The sequence below is a fragment of the Calonectris borealis genome, chromosome 16, assembly GCF_964195595.1.
Source record: "Calonectris borealis chromosome 16, bCalBor7.hap1.2, whole genome shotgun sequence".
Classification (NCBI taxonomy): Eukaryota; Metazoa; Chordata; class Aves; order Procellariiformes; family Procellariidae; genus Calonectris; species Calonectris borealis.
This window is the reverse complement of record NC_134327.1, coordinates 2,130,567-2,144,762: the sequence shown is the minus strand read 5'-3', so window position 1 is coordinate 2,144,762 and position 14,196 is coordinate 2,130,567. Positions and strand designations below refer to the sequence as shown.

Genomic DNA, 14,196 nt, shown 5'->3' with positions numbered 1-14,196 from the left:
CTTCAGGATCACTACCCTGCTTCTACTTGTCTCTGAGCCAGCAACACTACTTGGGATCATGAGCACAGCCTAGGGGCTCTTGATCCATTGGCTTGGAATACACCTTCAGTGACAGAATGTATGCTTATTCTCTGCAAGTCATACTGGCACTGTCAAAAAGCCATCCCTGTACATAAGTAGCCTCTTCTGCTCTGCTCTGGTAAAGTCCACTTTCCTAAATGCATTTTCTACAGGGTACAATTTCTGCAGAGAATATACAGAAACATGAACCCCAGGATACAGACCTTGCTCAAACAAATCTGCCTGGTCACTCCTTTTCGAACTAAAATCTCTTTGCCAAATCATACCACTTACAATGCCTGGGCATATGGATGAATCCTAATTATGGGAATAAAATACATGGACATATGAATTAGTGACATTATTCTTCACATAAATTCTTCACATAAATGACACCAAATGTACATAGTTTACTCCTTTGCCAGGCAGAAACTGAAAACCGTCATTTAAAGATTCTAGCTTCTGTCCCTAAAAATATATGCATAATAGAAGGGAAAAATGTCTTTTACAAAAAAAAAAAAAAGGGCAAGGTGATACCTGAGAGGACTTAAAATGCTGTTTCAGAGTTTGAGTCTATTCTGAGGAAGAAGTCAAATTTTCATTAAATCCGTCTCAAATTTGGTTGCTTTGCTACAAGGGCTAGGATGCAATGTTTCTGAGATCTGTATGATTTCAAAAGATTTTGATCAACTATTGTAGCATCAATGTAACTCTAGCAATGTTTCAAAAAATGGAAGTGATATAAACAAATTCATCTGTAGTTAGTGGATTAGGTACCTCCAAAGGCACAGTGGGATATAAACATATGTAACTTTATATGAATGTGGAAATCAAATGTCTGGGTTATAAAAGAGCATGTTTGTGTAACGGGCCCTTTGATGTTTCTCAGCATTGCTATGTTTACTGTGGCTACCTTGGGTTTGGGGCTGCTATTTTGCCAGGCCAAGGAGTCTACGAATATTGAAAGGCTCACAAGCTGCCAGTAAGGCTTTGACGTGCAAGAATCCTTCTTTAACTGTAGCAATAAAGAACGTGAATTTTGCTTCTAGAGGTCTTCTTAAGTGAGCCTGTAACTTCTTGTAATAACCTAAATGTATCTGAGCAAAGTTAGCTTTAACAAAATTTATGAATATTAATTAAACTTTCATCTTAATCCAATCCAACAGTATGCATCTTGATTGTGAGAAAATAATTCTTGTAACTCCAAGGCAGAAAAATTTCTAATTCAGGGTCAAAAGTAGGATACCATTACATTTTATTCATTCTCAGAATAGGTGGGCACATGTAAATGACCTATTGGGAATGGTCCCGGGAATATCTTATGCTCAGCCATGACCTTTTGGACTGCCTTTTCAGGCAACTTAGCCAGTCAACTCTCCTAGACATGATTTACAACATAACTCAGGCCCGTGTGGTGGTGCATTCACATCCCCCCTTTTTTCCCCTGGGCCACTTGTTAGTCTGGGCCTCTTGTTGATCTCAGAAATTTCCATGCAACCTCGGCCTTGGTGTATTGAGTCTGGTGGTTGAGCGCTCCTTGACCTTATCAGAAACTCTGCATAGTTGAGACTGGGAACATACTCCTACTGCTTGGCCCAGGTGTCCAGTAGAACAACACCAAAACCTTGAGAATTTTTTAGTAATTACCACCTGGGACTGTAGCCAGGATGGAAATTCATGGATGACTAAAGCCAACCATCTTGCGAACCTATAAACAGTGGTCCTAAGTGAGGCCCTTTGAGCTCTCCTGGACCGCAGCAGGCTGCGCTCAGCATCTCCCTCTGAGTGGGACGCGTCTCAGAGCTCACGACCTTCTGGGTCTGTGATATTCGGAGGACCATCAAGTCCTGGGCTGAGTCCCATTCGAAGCTCAACCCTTTTGCCCGTTGAGACGGAATGCCTAGACATTCGACGTGAATATTTCTTCACTGAAATCGAAGGGAATTTTTAACAGGTACCTTCTGTATGGTTTTTTATATATATATATATTTCTCTGTGTGTGTGAACTGATATTAAGCATAATCTGTAATTAAGTTGTGATTGTAGTAGACTTACTAACTTACTTTGTAAATATTGAATTAGTTAATGATTAAGTGCTACTAAAGTTGTTAATGATTAGTTGATGATTAAGTGTTGCTAAACTGAGAATGAATGCTAGACTGCTGCTAAACACATATAGTCCCTGAAATATAAACCCTTAGATGATTTCCCTTTATACGTTTCATCCGTGTAATAAGTGATAGAGTGAACTTTGCCATCGAATTCTGTTAGGTTGCACCTTTATAAATCTCTATTAAAATCACTGTCTGCTAATACCTTTGATGGTGATTCTTTAAGCGGCCTCTAAACCACTCATTCACGACAGCCTGTCACTCTCTTCATCTCCCTTCCTCTCCACCAGCTGCTGGAAGAATTAAATGCAGATGCCAGATAAGTACAAACTTGTTAGCATCCCAGGCCTATTACAAATATATGGACTACACAGTTTTTACACAAAGAGCGGTGCTGAATGATTAATCTAGCTCTGTTTGGGACAGGCTCCAAGTCAGAGAGCTGCAGAGACCCCATTTGTTATCAGGAGAAGGAGTGCCTATAGTCTTTGAATGACTCAGTCCTGGTGTCCAAGCAAGGATGAGCAACACTGACAACTGATTACAATATCCAAACCAGCTACTCTAAAGAGGGCAATTAGGAACGTCTTGTCTACTGACCAGTGACACTGGGCCAAGGAAATTATTGGGAAAAACATACAGGGGAATCAACAGTTTGTTTTACTGCTTTCCTTTCTGTCAAGACTGTTGAAGGTCTTTGCTACAGTACTGTCAGAAACCATTTTTTGCCTGGTCAGTTTAGGAACAGGAAGAATTTCCTGAGCAATCTTCTTGTGCTTGACTCAATGCCCACAAGCAAAGTTCATGAAAGATACACTTCAAGTCAAAAGTTAAACTGAAGACCAAGATTTCATATGGTATCAATATTCAGCCCAGCTTCAAATACACCCTACTGGAACTGTCCATTTGCTGAAGGCTTAATCTGTGTAAAAAAATCAGTAATGTCTCTCAGCAGCATCTCTTAGATGAACGGATTGTACTGCTCAGCCTGTGGGCTCGGAGTGCTAAGCTGCTGAACACAGACTACTTCGGGTCAGAGTTCTGAGAAAAAAATTAAAAATGAGGTGAAAACAGCAAAAGGTCGCCTGGATATGGAACGGAAAGAAGGCAAACTACACATAGTTGACTAACATCCATGGTAGTGATCTGGGGGAAGCATATAGAGCATTTCCATCCTAACCTTCTTCTCCAAATATAAAAGTCAATCCTGTTGACTTGCTGAGATAAGGAAAAAGTTGCCATTTTGCTGGACAGAATGTAACTCATGAATGGACAGCTGTAACTCATGAAGGTAGCTTTTCTCACATCATCAGAGAAAAGCTATTGCTGCAAAAAGCATTTTAATGGTTCTTGTAGCCACAGTATGAAAACTACTTCTCTATAGCATTCAAACCTTTCTGCTTTACTTTTAAAGGTAATACCACATAAATACAACTTAATCCAGGCATCTGAACTGCCTTCTGCAACATATGTATGATCTTTCCATTTTTATACACAACAAATCTGATAAACAGAGATTATATAAAGAGAAATCAGTGGAACATTACAGCATGAGTATAGCACAGACTAGTTTCCTTCTTTTCAAGTAATCCCAACATATACAGCCAAAGGAGTCCAATAATTAGAAAAAAACTGACATCTGTTAGGAAAAAGAAAACAATTCATGTTAAAAAAAAATGCCCTGACTTTGCGCTGAATAGTTTTAAATGTTTAAGATTCTAGAAGTTCTGTATCACAAAAGAAATGAAATTTCTGCTTTATTTTGCTTTTTTTTTTTAATATGCTGCCACCATCTCTGTTCTGTCCAAAGCCCTGACAGCCCTGTCAGCCCAAAAAACAAGAATAGAGAAGATAAGGAGGAACAGAAATAGAAATATCTATTAGGATTAGGAGTAAAACCAAAATCTCAAAAGTATTTAGGATAAAATTATCACAGATAACCAAACTCTTGGATGCCCATCTCTCAGGGAGAAACAAGAGTGTGCAGCAGTTGGTGCTGGGACCAGAAAACACAAGCCACAGAGCAGTGGATAGAGAAGATTTGTGAGAAAAGACCTGTAAAGACCTGTATTCACACTTGGAAAAGTGTGATGATTCAGATACTGACAGCCACTTGAAAGATAATCCTAGAAGAGCGCTAGCTTTCTTGTGAAGGCATTCTGTCATAGTTTAAATTGCATTGTTTATTCCTCTAAGCAGGCAGATAAGCCTGAGAAACACAGGAATGTACAAATGCATTTCTAAGTGGAGTGTCCTGCCACATAAAAATAATTGAGGTAATAATCCTGTGGTCCTCTAAATAGCTATCATCTGTATTTCTTGCATGCAATTAAAACCAACAAAATAATGCTGATTATTTGGCTGCAAGATGAAATGCTGAAAGGACTGGAACATGGAGAGGTGTGGTGCAATTCCAACAGGACAAGGAAGACTGTGCACACTCCGCTAGCACAGGCCACTGGAAAAACCTGGCACTGAGAAGGTAGTAGTCATCATGTACAGGCAGGAGTGGGCAAAATGAAGGCCGCTTAGGTAGGGAAGTATCTGCAGTACAAAGCTATTTCACTAACCTTGCAAAGTTGCCATCAGAATTGTTCTCACAGAGCAGCATTTTCTAGTAACTTCCTAGTTTATTTATAAAACAAAATGGCTAAAGCCAAGTGATTCTATATAAATAGTGGAAATCTCACAAACAGTTGGAACCAGACATGCACGACAGGCACCAACAAGAGGCATAATAGAGAGTCCAATGGCTACCTGTGAGGGGGGCATCAGGGAGGCAGGAACGGGTGTGATGTCTTGCTAAGGAGAAACTCCACCTGGTCTGTCCTGGCTTTATTCAAGGAGCTGGAGAAACTACCACCACATTTCATGTCTGTGGGCAGTAAGGCATAGGATGAGCTTTGCATGTTGAGTCAATGTGCTGACTTGACAGAGCACAGGGTGTGAGATGAGAGCGTTGTCCCATCTATTAGTACGAGTCTGTGTGGCTGCATGGTTATTTGCAGGGCTTGCTGGAAACCCACTGTTGGACTGCTCTGAGAGGCCACAAGCATCCCCACGGCCCTTGCAGGGAGTCCAAACAAGGCTGGAAGGAAATCTCACTCAGTCCAAAGCCCAGGAGGTATGTGCAACTTCTTCACCGCAGAAAATTGCATTCATATACTGAGGGGACAGAACTGTTGTGTGACAAATGTGGCCAACCTCAGTGCTTGGATACAAGGTCTTCCAGATTGTACCACCACCACCATCAAGTGCCCTGGTCTCCTCACAACACTCAGTATTCACCAGACAGCTCTGAGCTATGTGGAAAGAGATCATAAACTCTACGAGTCAGCCAACCAACAAGATAGGACAATAGACTTCTCTTTGGAAATGGGGCATTGTGAAGTGCTCCCTGTTCTCACAGCATTGCCATCTGGCGAGTAAAGGCCAGGGTTTGCTCTAATTAGTTCTCTCCGTCTGCACAAACCAGGACCAACAAAATGTCCTACAGACCCACTGCAAACTGAACATCTGCGTGGGCTGTGTCTGGAAATGAAAGCCTGAGAAAGGGGCTCCACTTGGTACTGTGAAAGATGTAGGGTTTACCCATTACACACTTTCAAATCTAAATTCCTCTGGGGCTTTGCTGACTTCCAGAGCAAGCCCCTGAAGACAGAGAATTGCACCAGTATGCTGATAGCGGGATCAACCCCCTGATTTACTAGTCACTAGCCTAAAGCAGAAAAGCTGAAGTATCACTCCACCCCTCCTCCTCCTGGACAAATCTTTACCCTCTGGTATATAAAAAATGTATTTCGCAGCTCCAAATAACGATTCTTTTTGGGACTAAGATGTGACGCCTCCCCCAGTCCAACGCAGCTGTCAGCGCGATGCAGTGGTCCCCGAGGTCTGCCGAGGACGGTGGTAGCAGGCAGCAGCTGTCCCTGCCGCCTGCCTCCCGCTGAGTTTCTCCTGCCTCATCCTATGGGAGCAGAGGACAGTGAGTCCCGCAGCCTGCAGGTGTCTCCCAGCGGAGGAGGCTGCGGAGCCCCTTGGGATCATGTGTGGTACCCGAGCAGATGTTCACTTGCTCTTGGTGCTCTTTGTGAGACAGACCCTCTCTGATCCTGTCAGCGCGCTGAAGCATACCGACTACGAGAGGACGGCCGCACTCCCGCGCCTGCAGCTGCTCCTTTAACGTACAAAGGCAGGATTTCAAGTGAAGAGAAGAATGGGAATCTGGCTGCAGCGTTTCCTTCACTGCTACAACAACAGATTGGAAGAAGCTGAGAGTTTTGATGCCTGGAAAACTGGATTCTGAATCGTGAGAGGCTTTGAACCCCCCTCCTCCCAAATAAAACAGAACCCTTTGACTTCTTCTCTCAGCAGGAGGGGGAGGGAGGGCGGATTTACCATGAAGACAAATCGAAGATGCAGAGCCCTGCTAGCAGTGAGTCTGAATCTGATGGCTCTCCTCTTCTCTACAACAGCTTTTATCACGACCCACTGGTGTGAGGGCACACAGAGGGTCCCCAAGCCGAGCTGTGGGAAAGAGAAGAAGACAAACTGCCTCAACTACAGTGGGAATGAGACGGCAAATGAGACAAACCAGAATGTGGTTCATTACAGCTGGGAGACGGGAGATGACCGCTTCCTTTTCAGGTATTTCCACACTGGGATCTGGTACTCCTGTGAGGAAAATATCAATGCTGCTGGTAAGTATAAAACAACTTGTGTTGCTTTGTGTTTGGCTCAGTGTGATAAACACACAGGCAAGCTGTTCTGTGCTGTGTCTTAAAGCAGATTCGCCCTGCAGAGAGAGGCAGGATTTTAACAGTTCTTTGCTGAAAAGCAACCTGTTTCCAGTGAGAGCAAGGATGTGCTTGTTTACCTGCTGGCTGCTGCAAGATCTGTGCTCTAAAGCCAGCTGAACCTCTGATAAGCAATATGTGCTACTCTCATAGGCACTGCAGCCGGGGACTGGTCAGTGCTTCCCTTCTGGGAGCTGCTCCATGGAGCACACAAAAGACAGCGGCTGGTAGTTGTTAAGGAGGTTCTGACATCTAATTGTAATTGCCCCTGAAATAACCCCCGGGGCAGTGGTCTGAATGACAGGGAAAGCAAAAGGTCACAGTTTTTATCAGGCTGTAGGCTAGACTTCCTCTTTTCTGGCATCTCTTAAGTAAATGACCGCCCACAAACCCTTCCTGGTGGCTGGGTTGTGTGTTTATTGGAGTAGAGTAGAGAAATGGCAGTTAAAGGGCACAACTGGGCACAAGAAAGCTCATTTCTGTTCCCTGCTCAGCCATTTACTTGCTGAGAATCGCTCGAGAAGACATCTCTCCAGCTTATCAGTGCATTCATTTCCTCTGCTGTACCCTGGCACTTACCAAGAAATAGAACACTGGAGGGTGGATGGAAGGTAGCAGCCATGGGACTGATTTAAGTCTCAACAGATGCAAACTGGCAGTCCCTTCTCCCAGAGCTGTCTGGTAGAGCTAACATCCAAACTGCTTTTGAAAGAGGTTTTTTCTAGATTATGTGACTGGAAAATAAAGTTTACAAATGTGACACAGTATAAGAGGGACAATGATGGCTCGTGGATGCTGATTCCTGCTTGCTGGACTGTTTCCATGCTATCCTGCTGTTGCCCAAGGAGTACACTGGGGAGTTGGTCCTTCATCACTGTTGGAAGAGAGGAACAGTTAATCATCCTACGTGTCGTGTCTCTGAGGACACAACCTCCCCAATAATGGGAAGTTTATGGGGTCTTGGTAAAACTGCTCTGTAAGAACGTACTATGAAGTGGGGCAAGAAGAGCTTGCAGAGCAGCTCACAGTCCATTGCATCCCAAGGTGCTGTGTAAACTCACTGGTATTTTTGAGGATAGTGCGTCAAGAACTACTTGGTCATTAAAACTCAGTTTAATGTATGAAAAGGAAAGTTCATGAACTCCAGCCTTGGGACTGTCAATAAACAGCTCCATCCTGAAATGAGTGCACCTAAGTAACTCTCTTGATGTTAGAAAAAAGTATAGAAAAAAGATGATTTGTCTTACTGATTTGGAAATAAACTTAGGCCACAGCAGCCTGAGTGAGCAGCTTAAGACTCTCTGACTTTTTGAGCGTCTTAGCTGGGATTGGGACAATCAAGCATGCCCACATTTCTGGCAGATATTGAAAGCTTTCCAAGCCAAGATTTATGTGTGAGATAACTTGTAACTGTGTGACTCTAGCCCACTCAGAAAACTGAGTTATCTGTGGGAGAAGAGAAATACAGTGATCTATTCTGTCCTGGGTAAACAAAGCTGTGCTGTAGTGGGTGATTTCAGGAGATAGCTGAAAGCCAGCTTTAGAAAGTTATGGTGAAAGCAGGAGAGAGAGGGTTGTATCCCCCCTCCCCACACCACCACAGTGTGTTTCCTCTTGTTTGAAACACTAACTTGGTGAAAAGTACTCTTCAGTTAACAGACCAGGAGTGACCAACCTTTAGAAAGAATCTGGCCAGGTACAGGGCTATATTGGCTTAGCCAGACAACTGCCTCGTTCAGGATTTACCATACTTTTTTCTGGTCAGGGCAGGAATGGTGTAATGGACACGGGTCTGAAGTTGTCCCTAAGAGTGTCAACATAAAATAACCATGAAAGGTCTTCATTCAGACTTACTGGTTTGCAATACCAGACTGTCAGTATGTTGTCATGGCCTTTTGTAGCCTGACTGGTGGTCATTTTACCTGAGCTCCAGGGCAGTGAGGCACCAGCCAGCCCCAATCCAGCAGCACTGTGATCATGCTTATACATACACCCACAACACTCGATATATCTGTGAATAATCAACCCCTTAGGCTCATCGCACTGTCCACAGCACACTTGCTGACCACAGTCCTGTAGGTATCACAAGTCATACAGTCACCGTGTTGTTAATAAACACCCTAGGATGCCAGGAGAACGTCAAGAAAATACCACTAAGCACGCAGACAATAATGTATTAAATTAGTCAAAAGCACTAGCTTGAATGCACCCCATACTTTCAGTAACACCTTTCTTAAAGCTTTACCAATAACATACTGAAAATGACTGCAACAACAGCCTTCCTCCAGGCAAAGTCTTTTCAGTGGCCACTCCATAGCCTCACACCTCTCTCAGCAGAACATATGGCCACAGCCTATGGTCAGCACGATTCCTATAGCTCCTGACCTGTCCCTGATTCCTCACTGCCAATGTCTGAAGCTGAGCAACATGAATCCCACCAGGAACACATGGATGCCAGTAATGCTCTCTGTGGTTGTGATGCTGTCAAAATGCTCCAGAGACTCCTAACCTTCCCAGCTGTGAGCCACATTCCTCATCTAGCCACCAGGCTTTTGATTTCTCTCTCCCTACAGTCACAGTACTGTCAAAACTTTCCGCTCTCTGCACTGCTGCAGCTGCAACACAGCAGATCTTGTAGTGCAGACACAACAGGACCCGTTCCCAGAAGGTTGATACTGCAAGGGACAGGATTGCAGGGCTTCCAGGTGGCTGGAGGGGCCGGGACTCAGTCACACTTTAAAATGACATTTAGGCTGCAATCAAACACAATTTTTGAGTGTCTTCTCCTCCCACCGTTTGTCTGAAATGTCCATTTAGATTCCAGAGGTAGAGGTGCAAAAAGCATGCCATACACTCTCTGTACAGAGATTAGTGAGGCGGGCCTTCATCTTGTTGCAGGTTTCTATTTTCACTGACATCTCTAACAGAGATTGAATGCTGTGATTATTTCTGAAATAATTTGTGAAGCTAGAGTTTATTTTTATCTCCAGCATGTCTAGGATGGCTAAAAAATCCAAAAAGCTTTTAGCACCTGAGAAATATAATCGTGAATCCCCTCTGGGAATAGAGGGACTTGAGCATATATATTTCGTTGATGGGTGAGTCCTGTAATTACTTAGCACAATTTCTGACTCAAAAGTATGCTGAATCCCAGTCTACCAAAAAGAGGATGAAGGCTTTCTTTTTCAGAGTGGGTTCAATGCTTTGGATCCCACATGGGTGGAGGTACCTTCTGTAAGAGCAACACACCTCATCTCCAGAAGGGGATGAAGTTAAGCACACCCTATGAGCTCCCCGCTCGTGCTGGTCACGAGTCCTGTTCTGCACTCGCAGGCTGCACGGGGCACTTGGTGCCTCCTCCTGGGCCATGAATTCCTTGGCTGTGGCCAGGCATCTCAGAGCCGAGCTCTCTATTTCATTTCTTTTTGAATATGACTTTGAGTGCGTATCTTATTTCACACCTGCAGTCTGGGTCTGTGCTTGTGTCAGTACAGGGCACCTCACAAGATACCAGACAAGTGATGCGCTAATAGCAGCAGTGGTAAACTAGCTGGTAGGTCCCGTGACTCAAGGACATACATGCCATGAAAAATTTAACACATGAAGTAGGTAAGGTGGCATAGCTTATCCTAACAGGTAGAGGAGTTTGAGAGCTAGGAAGCAATAACAAGTTAGCCAATTTTGCTCAATAGTGTGTTTGCTTTGATTTTAATAGAAAAAAACCATGAACTCAGATCTTGTTTTAGTTACTAATGAACAGACAATCTCAGCAATAACATCCACATTCAGAGGGAAAAGCAGCTGCCTAGGTGCCTTTTAAGAGTACTGTCCCATTAAATAAACAACGAGCCTTTCCATGTTGCTCACCACGCTCCACAGAAGTCAGGGAGGTCAGGAATGGGTATGCATAGACTTGTTTTGTATTCTTGGAATTATATTTTCAGGGCAAGGGGTCTGTAGCTCGTTGTATGCTCTGTACCACATATTCCTTAGCACTCTTTAAGGAGTAAATGGTAGAGTGGAACTTAGACGGTGTGTAGGGATGCATCAAAATGGGCCATAAATATGGACATTAAATGCACATTTGAGAAGGAGCCAGAGAACGGGAGAGGTGTATCCTGCAGAAATTAAAAAATCTGTAACATATAAAGACATGAACTTGCCGTACACTTTCACAGATCCAGAGCAGTACTGCATCACTCTTCTCTCCCGCCACCACATGAAGATAAGCATATGTGATTCACCGTAGGCGGTTGTCCAGAGAGAGGGACTGGGGAAAAGCACCTTGTGAGTGTATAATTAAAAGCAAGAGGAATTGGGAATTCTTGCTGGATTATGAGAAATATAATATAATTGGCATGACTGAAACCTGGTGGGTTTATTCGCATGACTGGAATGTAAAAATTGCTAGTTATAAATTGTTTATGAAGGAACGAGTGGAGGTAGAGGTCTATATTAAAGATAAAATTTCCAGTACAGAGGAACTGAACCCAAGGGGTCTGGATAATCTCCATCTGAGGATGCTGAAATAATTGGCACATGAAAATGCGGGTTTAGTAGCAAGAATCTGCACATCGCTGTATTCAAAGAAGACTGGAAAAAAATGATACAGGCCACTTGACCCAGCAACCTTAGGACAGTTTTCAGGAAAAGCACTCAGTACATGGCAACAAATAGGTTTTATCAAAGGTAGGGTTTTGTTAAAGGTAAATCTTTCCACAAGATGAATCACTTCTTAGACAAGGGTAATGCATTAGGCCCAGTCTCTATAGATTTACAAAAAAGCATTTGATGGAATGTCGCACTGAAAATTCTTTACAAAAGAACTACAGAGAGCGGAGAGAATGGTAACACGGTAGTGATAGATGTAGACATGCTTCCACACTGGGGAATGCTAAACAGCCCAGCCTCTTCAGGCTGGAATGAAGGCACGCTGTCCAGAGAGCTATGGTATTGTGGGGATCAACAGAGAGTGACAGAGATCAGACAAGAAATATCATTGACTGCTTCCCTGATTTAAGAACAATAAGGCATAACGGACAAAAAGAAATACTCCTTCCTACAGAGCTCCCTGCCAGGGAATGTTGTGAAGGCCAAAACTGGGGATTGCATGAATCCAGGGAGGAAACATCCATCGTGTTACTAACATGATGATTTGAGAGCAACTTCTGGAAGTCCCCAAATTACTGCTGCGGTACTGATATCACAAGGGGGACAGAATCAACCTACCTCCACCCATTTGTTCTTCCCTAAACATCTATCATCGGATGACGATACAAAACTGTGAAGTAGGTAGACCTTTTGCTTGAGTCTGTGGTGCAGATTTTACTTTATATTATTTATTATGATGGAGATGAATAGAGAAGAACAGTCTTACAAGGAGGCTGTGGCAAGTAATATAAAAAGGGACATCAGATATTTCTAGTTGTCCTCAAATTTGGTTTTGGGACTGTTTCTGTTACTGCTGAGATTAGTGATCTAGGAAAAAGAACTAGGGATACAATTCATGTCACCTAATTCATTAAAAAAAAAAAAACCAACAAGGTGAATCCCACAGCAAATCTGTGGACACCAGCAAATGTAGACTTCTGTGCCTAAACTGATCACCATCGTCATTACAGTCAGTAGAGAGTAGTGAGTACTTCTTGGGGAAATTAAATTCCTCCTCATATGGGATGAATTGAGCCCTGGGATTACATGTTTTCCTCATTGGCCAAAGAGGAACCTGTCTAAGAAGTTGCCATTTCTAACACAGAAGGCTTAATTTGATTTGAATTTGATTTGAATCCTACTTTAAATGCACTCCTCGTATATGCTGTGACACAAAGTCTGGGAATATTGGCATTACAGAGGAGAGATTTTTCTGCATAACTAAAAATGTGAGCTGGTCTGATAGAGTTGTAAGAATAGTATTAAAATAATTAAAACAACAAAAAAAGTTAAAAGCACCAAACACTAAGGCATAAAATTCTCTGAGGTCACAGGTAGTTATCAACTGTGAGCAAAAGATAAGAAACAAGTTGTGGGCCAGTATTTGACTGTGGGGTGACTGTGGGCGGCAAAGTGATGTGACGTAAAGGAAAAGCGTTATTCTAGGGAAGAATCAGCACCACTGTGCAAGGCACAGGTAACACCAGAGCATTTTCTTAATGCCATCGTGCAGAGTTATACTAAGAAAAAGGGGGAGGTGAAATAGATGCAGAGTGGGATTTCCAAGGTAGTTAAGGAAAAGAGAATTTCCTTCAAGAAACGAAAAACTGGTCCTCTTTAGTATAACAAATTGAAGATCTAGAGGGGATGTGATGGTACCTTATACATATATGGATAAATATCAAAAGAATATGACTTAAGTAACTTGTCATTGAGAAATAAAGTAAAAATCCAAGGAGGGATTCCCAGAAAGTGTGTTTCTGGACTTCACCTCCACAGAGGGCAGTGTGAGCAAAGGAAATCCACGGGCTGAAATGGACACTTCTTAAATTCACAGAAAGAACTGTATGAGGAAAAAGGAACGCTTCTGGCCTGAGGAAGCTTGGAGTGAGTCCTGCATAACTGATTTGTTGGTATCTTAAGGAGGTCTGAAAGGAGCCATCATGGTTTGACTGCCTTGCTCACACCATGCCTCTTTTCTTTTACATGGCATCCATGCTTCAGGGTTGCCACTGGTCACCAGTGGGAGCCAAGAAAAAAATAGTTGCTGACTTGATGCATATCACGTTTTCTGGTTTTTATGCCTTCTCTAAAGCATCAGAAATTGGCTACAAGTGGAGACAGTATGTGAGGAGGTTGCTTTGCTGCCGTTGACATTATTACAGCTTCTCAGTATCTAATTGGTATGTCTGCTCATGCACTGAACATTAAACTGATGATCTAATTTGGGATCAGAAGAGAAATCTCCCTCAGGCTAGATAACAGAGATAGCAACAATTTTCTGCCTTCCTTTACAACATGGGGAAGGGTCCATTTCAGAAAAGCACTTGTGAACTCCTCCTAACAAATCCTTATTTTTTTGCTTACAGAATAAGATAGGCCTGGCCATAGGAATTTAAGCTATATGATAAGAGTCTTCAGATCTGTTCATGTTCCTCACGTTGACTCTTGCTCTCTTCCTGTGGTACATGATAGTTGTGGTTTCTGTGGTGGTGATTGCTTTATTACAGACCTTCAGTTTTTTATAGGATGTTGGGGGTGTCTGCAGTGCACTGGGAATTTTGGATTTTAGGCACTGC

General features: G+C 43.0%; 1 protein-coding gene across 1 annotated transcript in view; it reads left to right on the top strand.

Moving 5' to 3' along the window:
- The first annotated feature begins 6,048 nt into the window (after nucleotides 1-6,048).
- Nucleotides 6,049-14,196, top strand: part of LOC142088983 (germ cell-specific gene 1-like protein) — a 52,634-nt gene continuing 44,486 nt past the window's right edge. Inside the window, exon 1 of the mRNA XM_075164859.1 lies at nucleotides 6,049-6,871. Within this exon, the coding sequence (XP_075020960.1) occupies nucleotides 6,571-6,871 (301 nt within the window). The 5' untranslated portion in view covers nucleotides 6,049-6,570. The remainder of the gene's footprint in view (nucleotides 6,872-14,196) is intronic.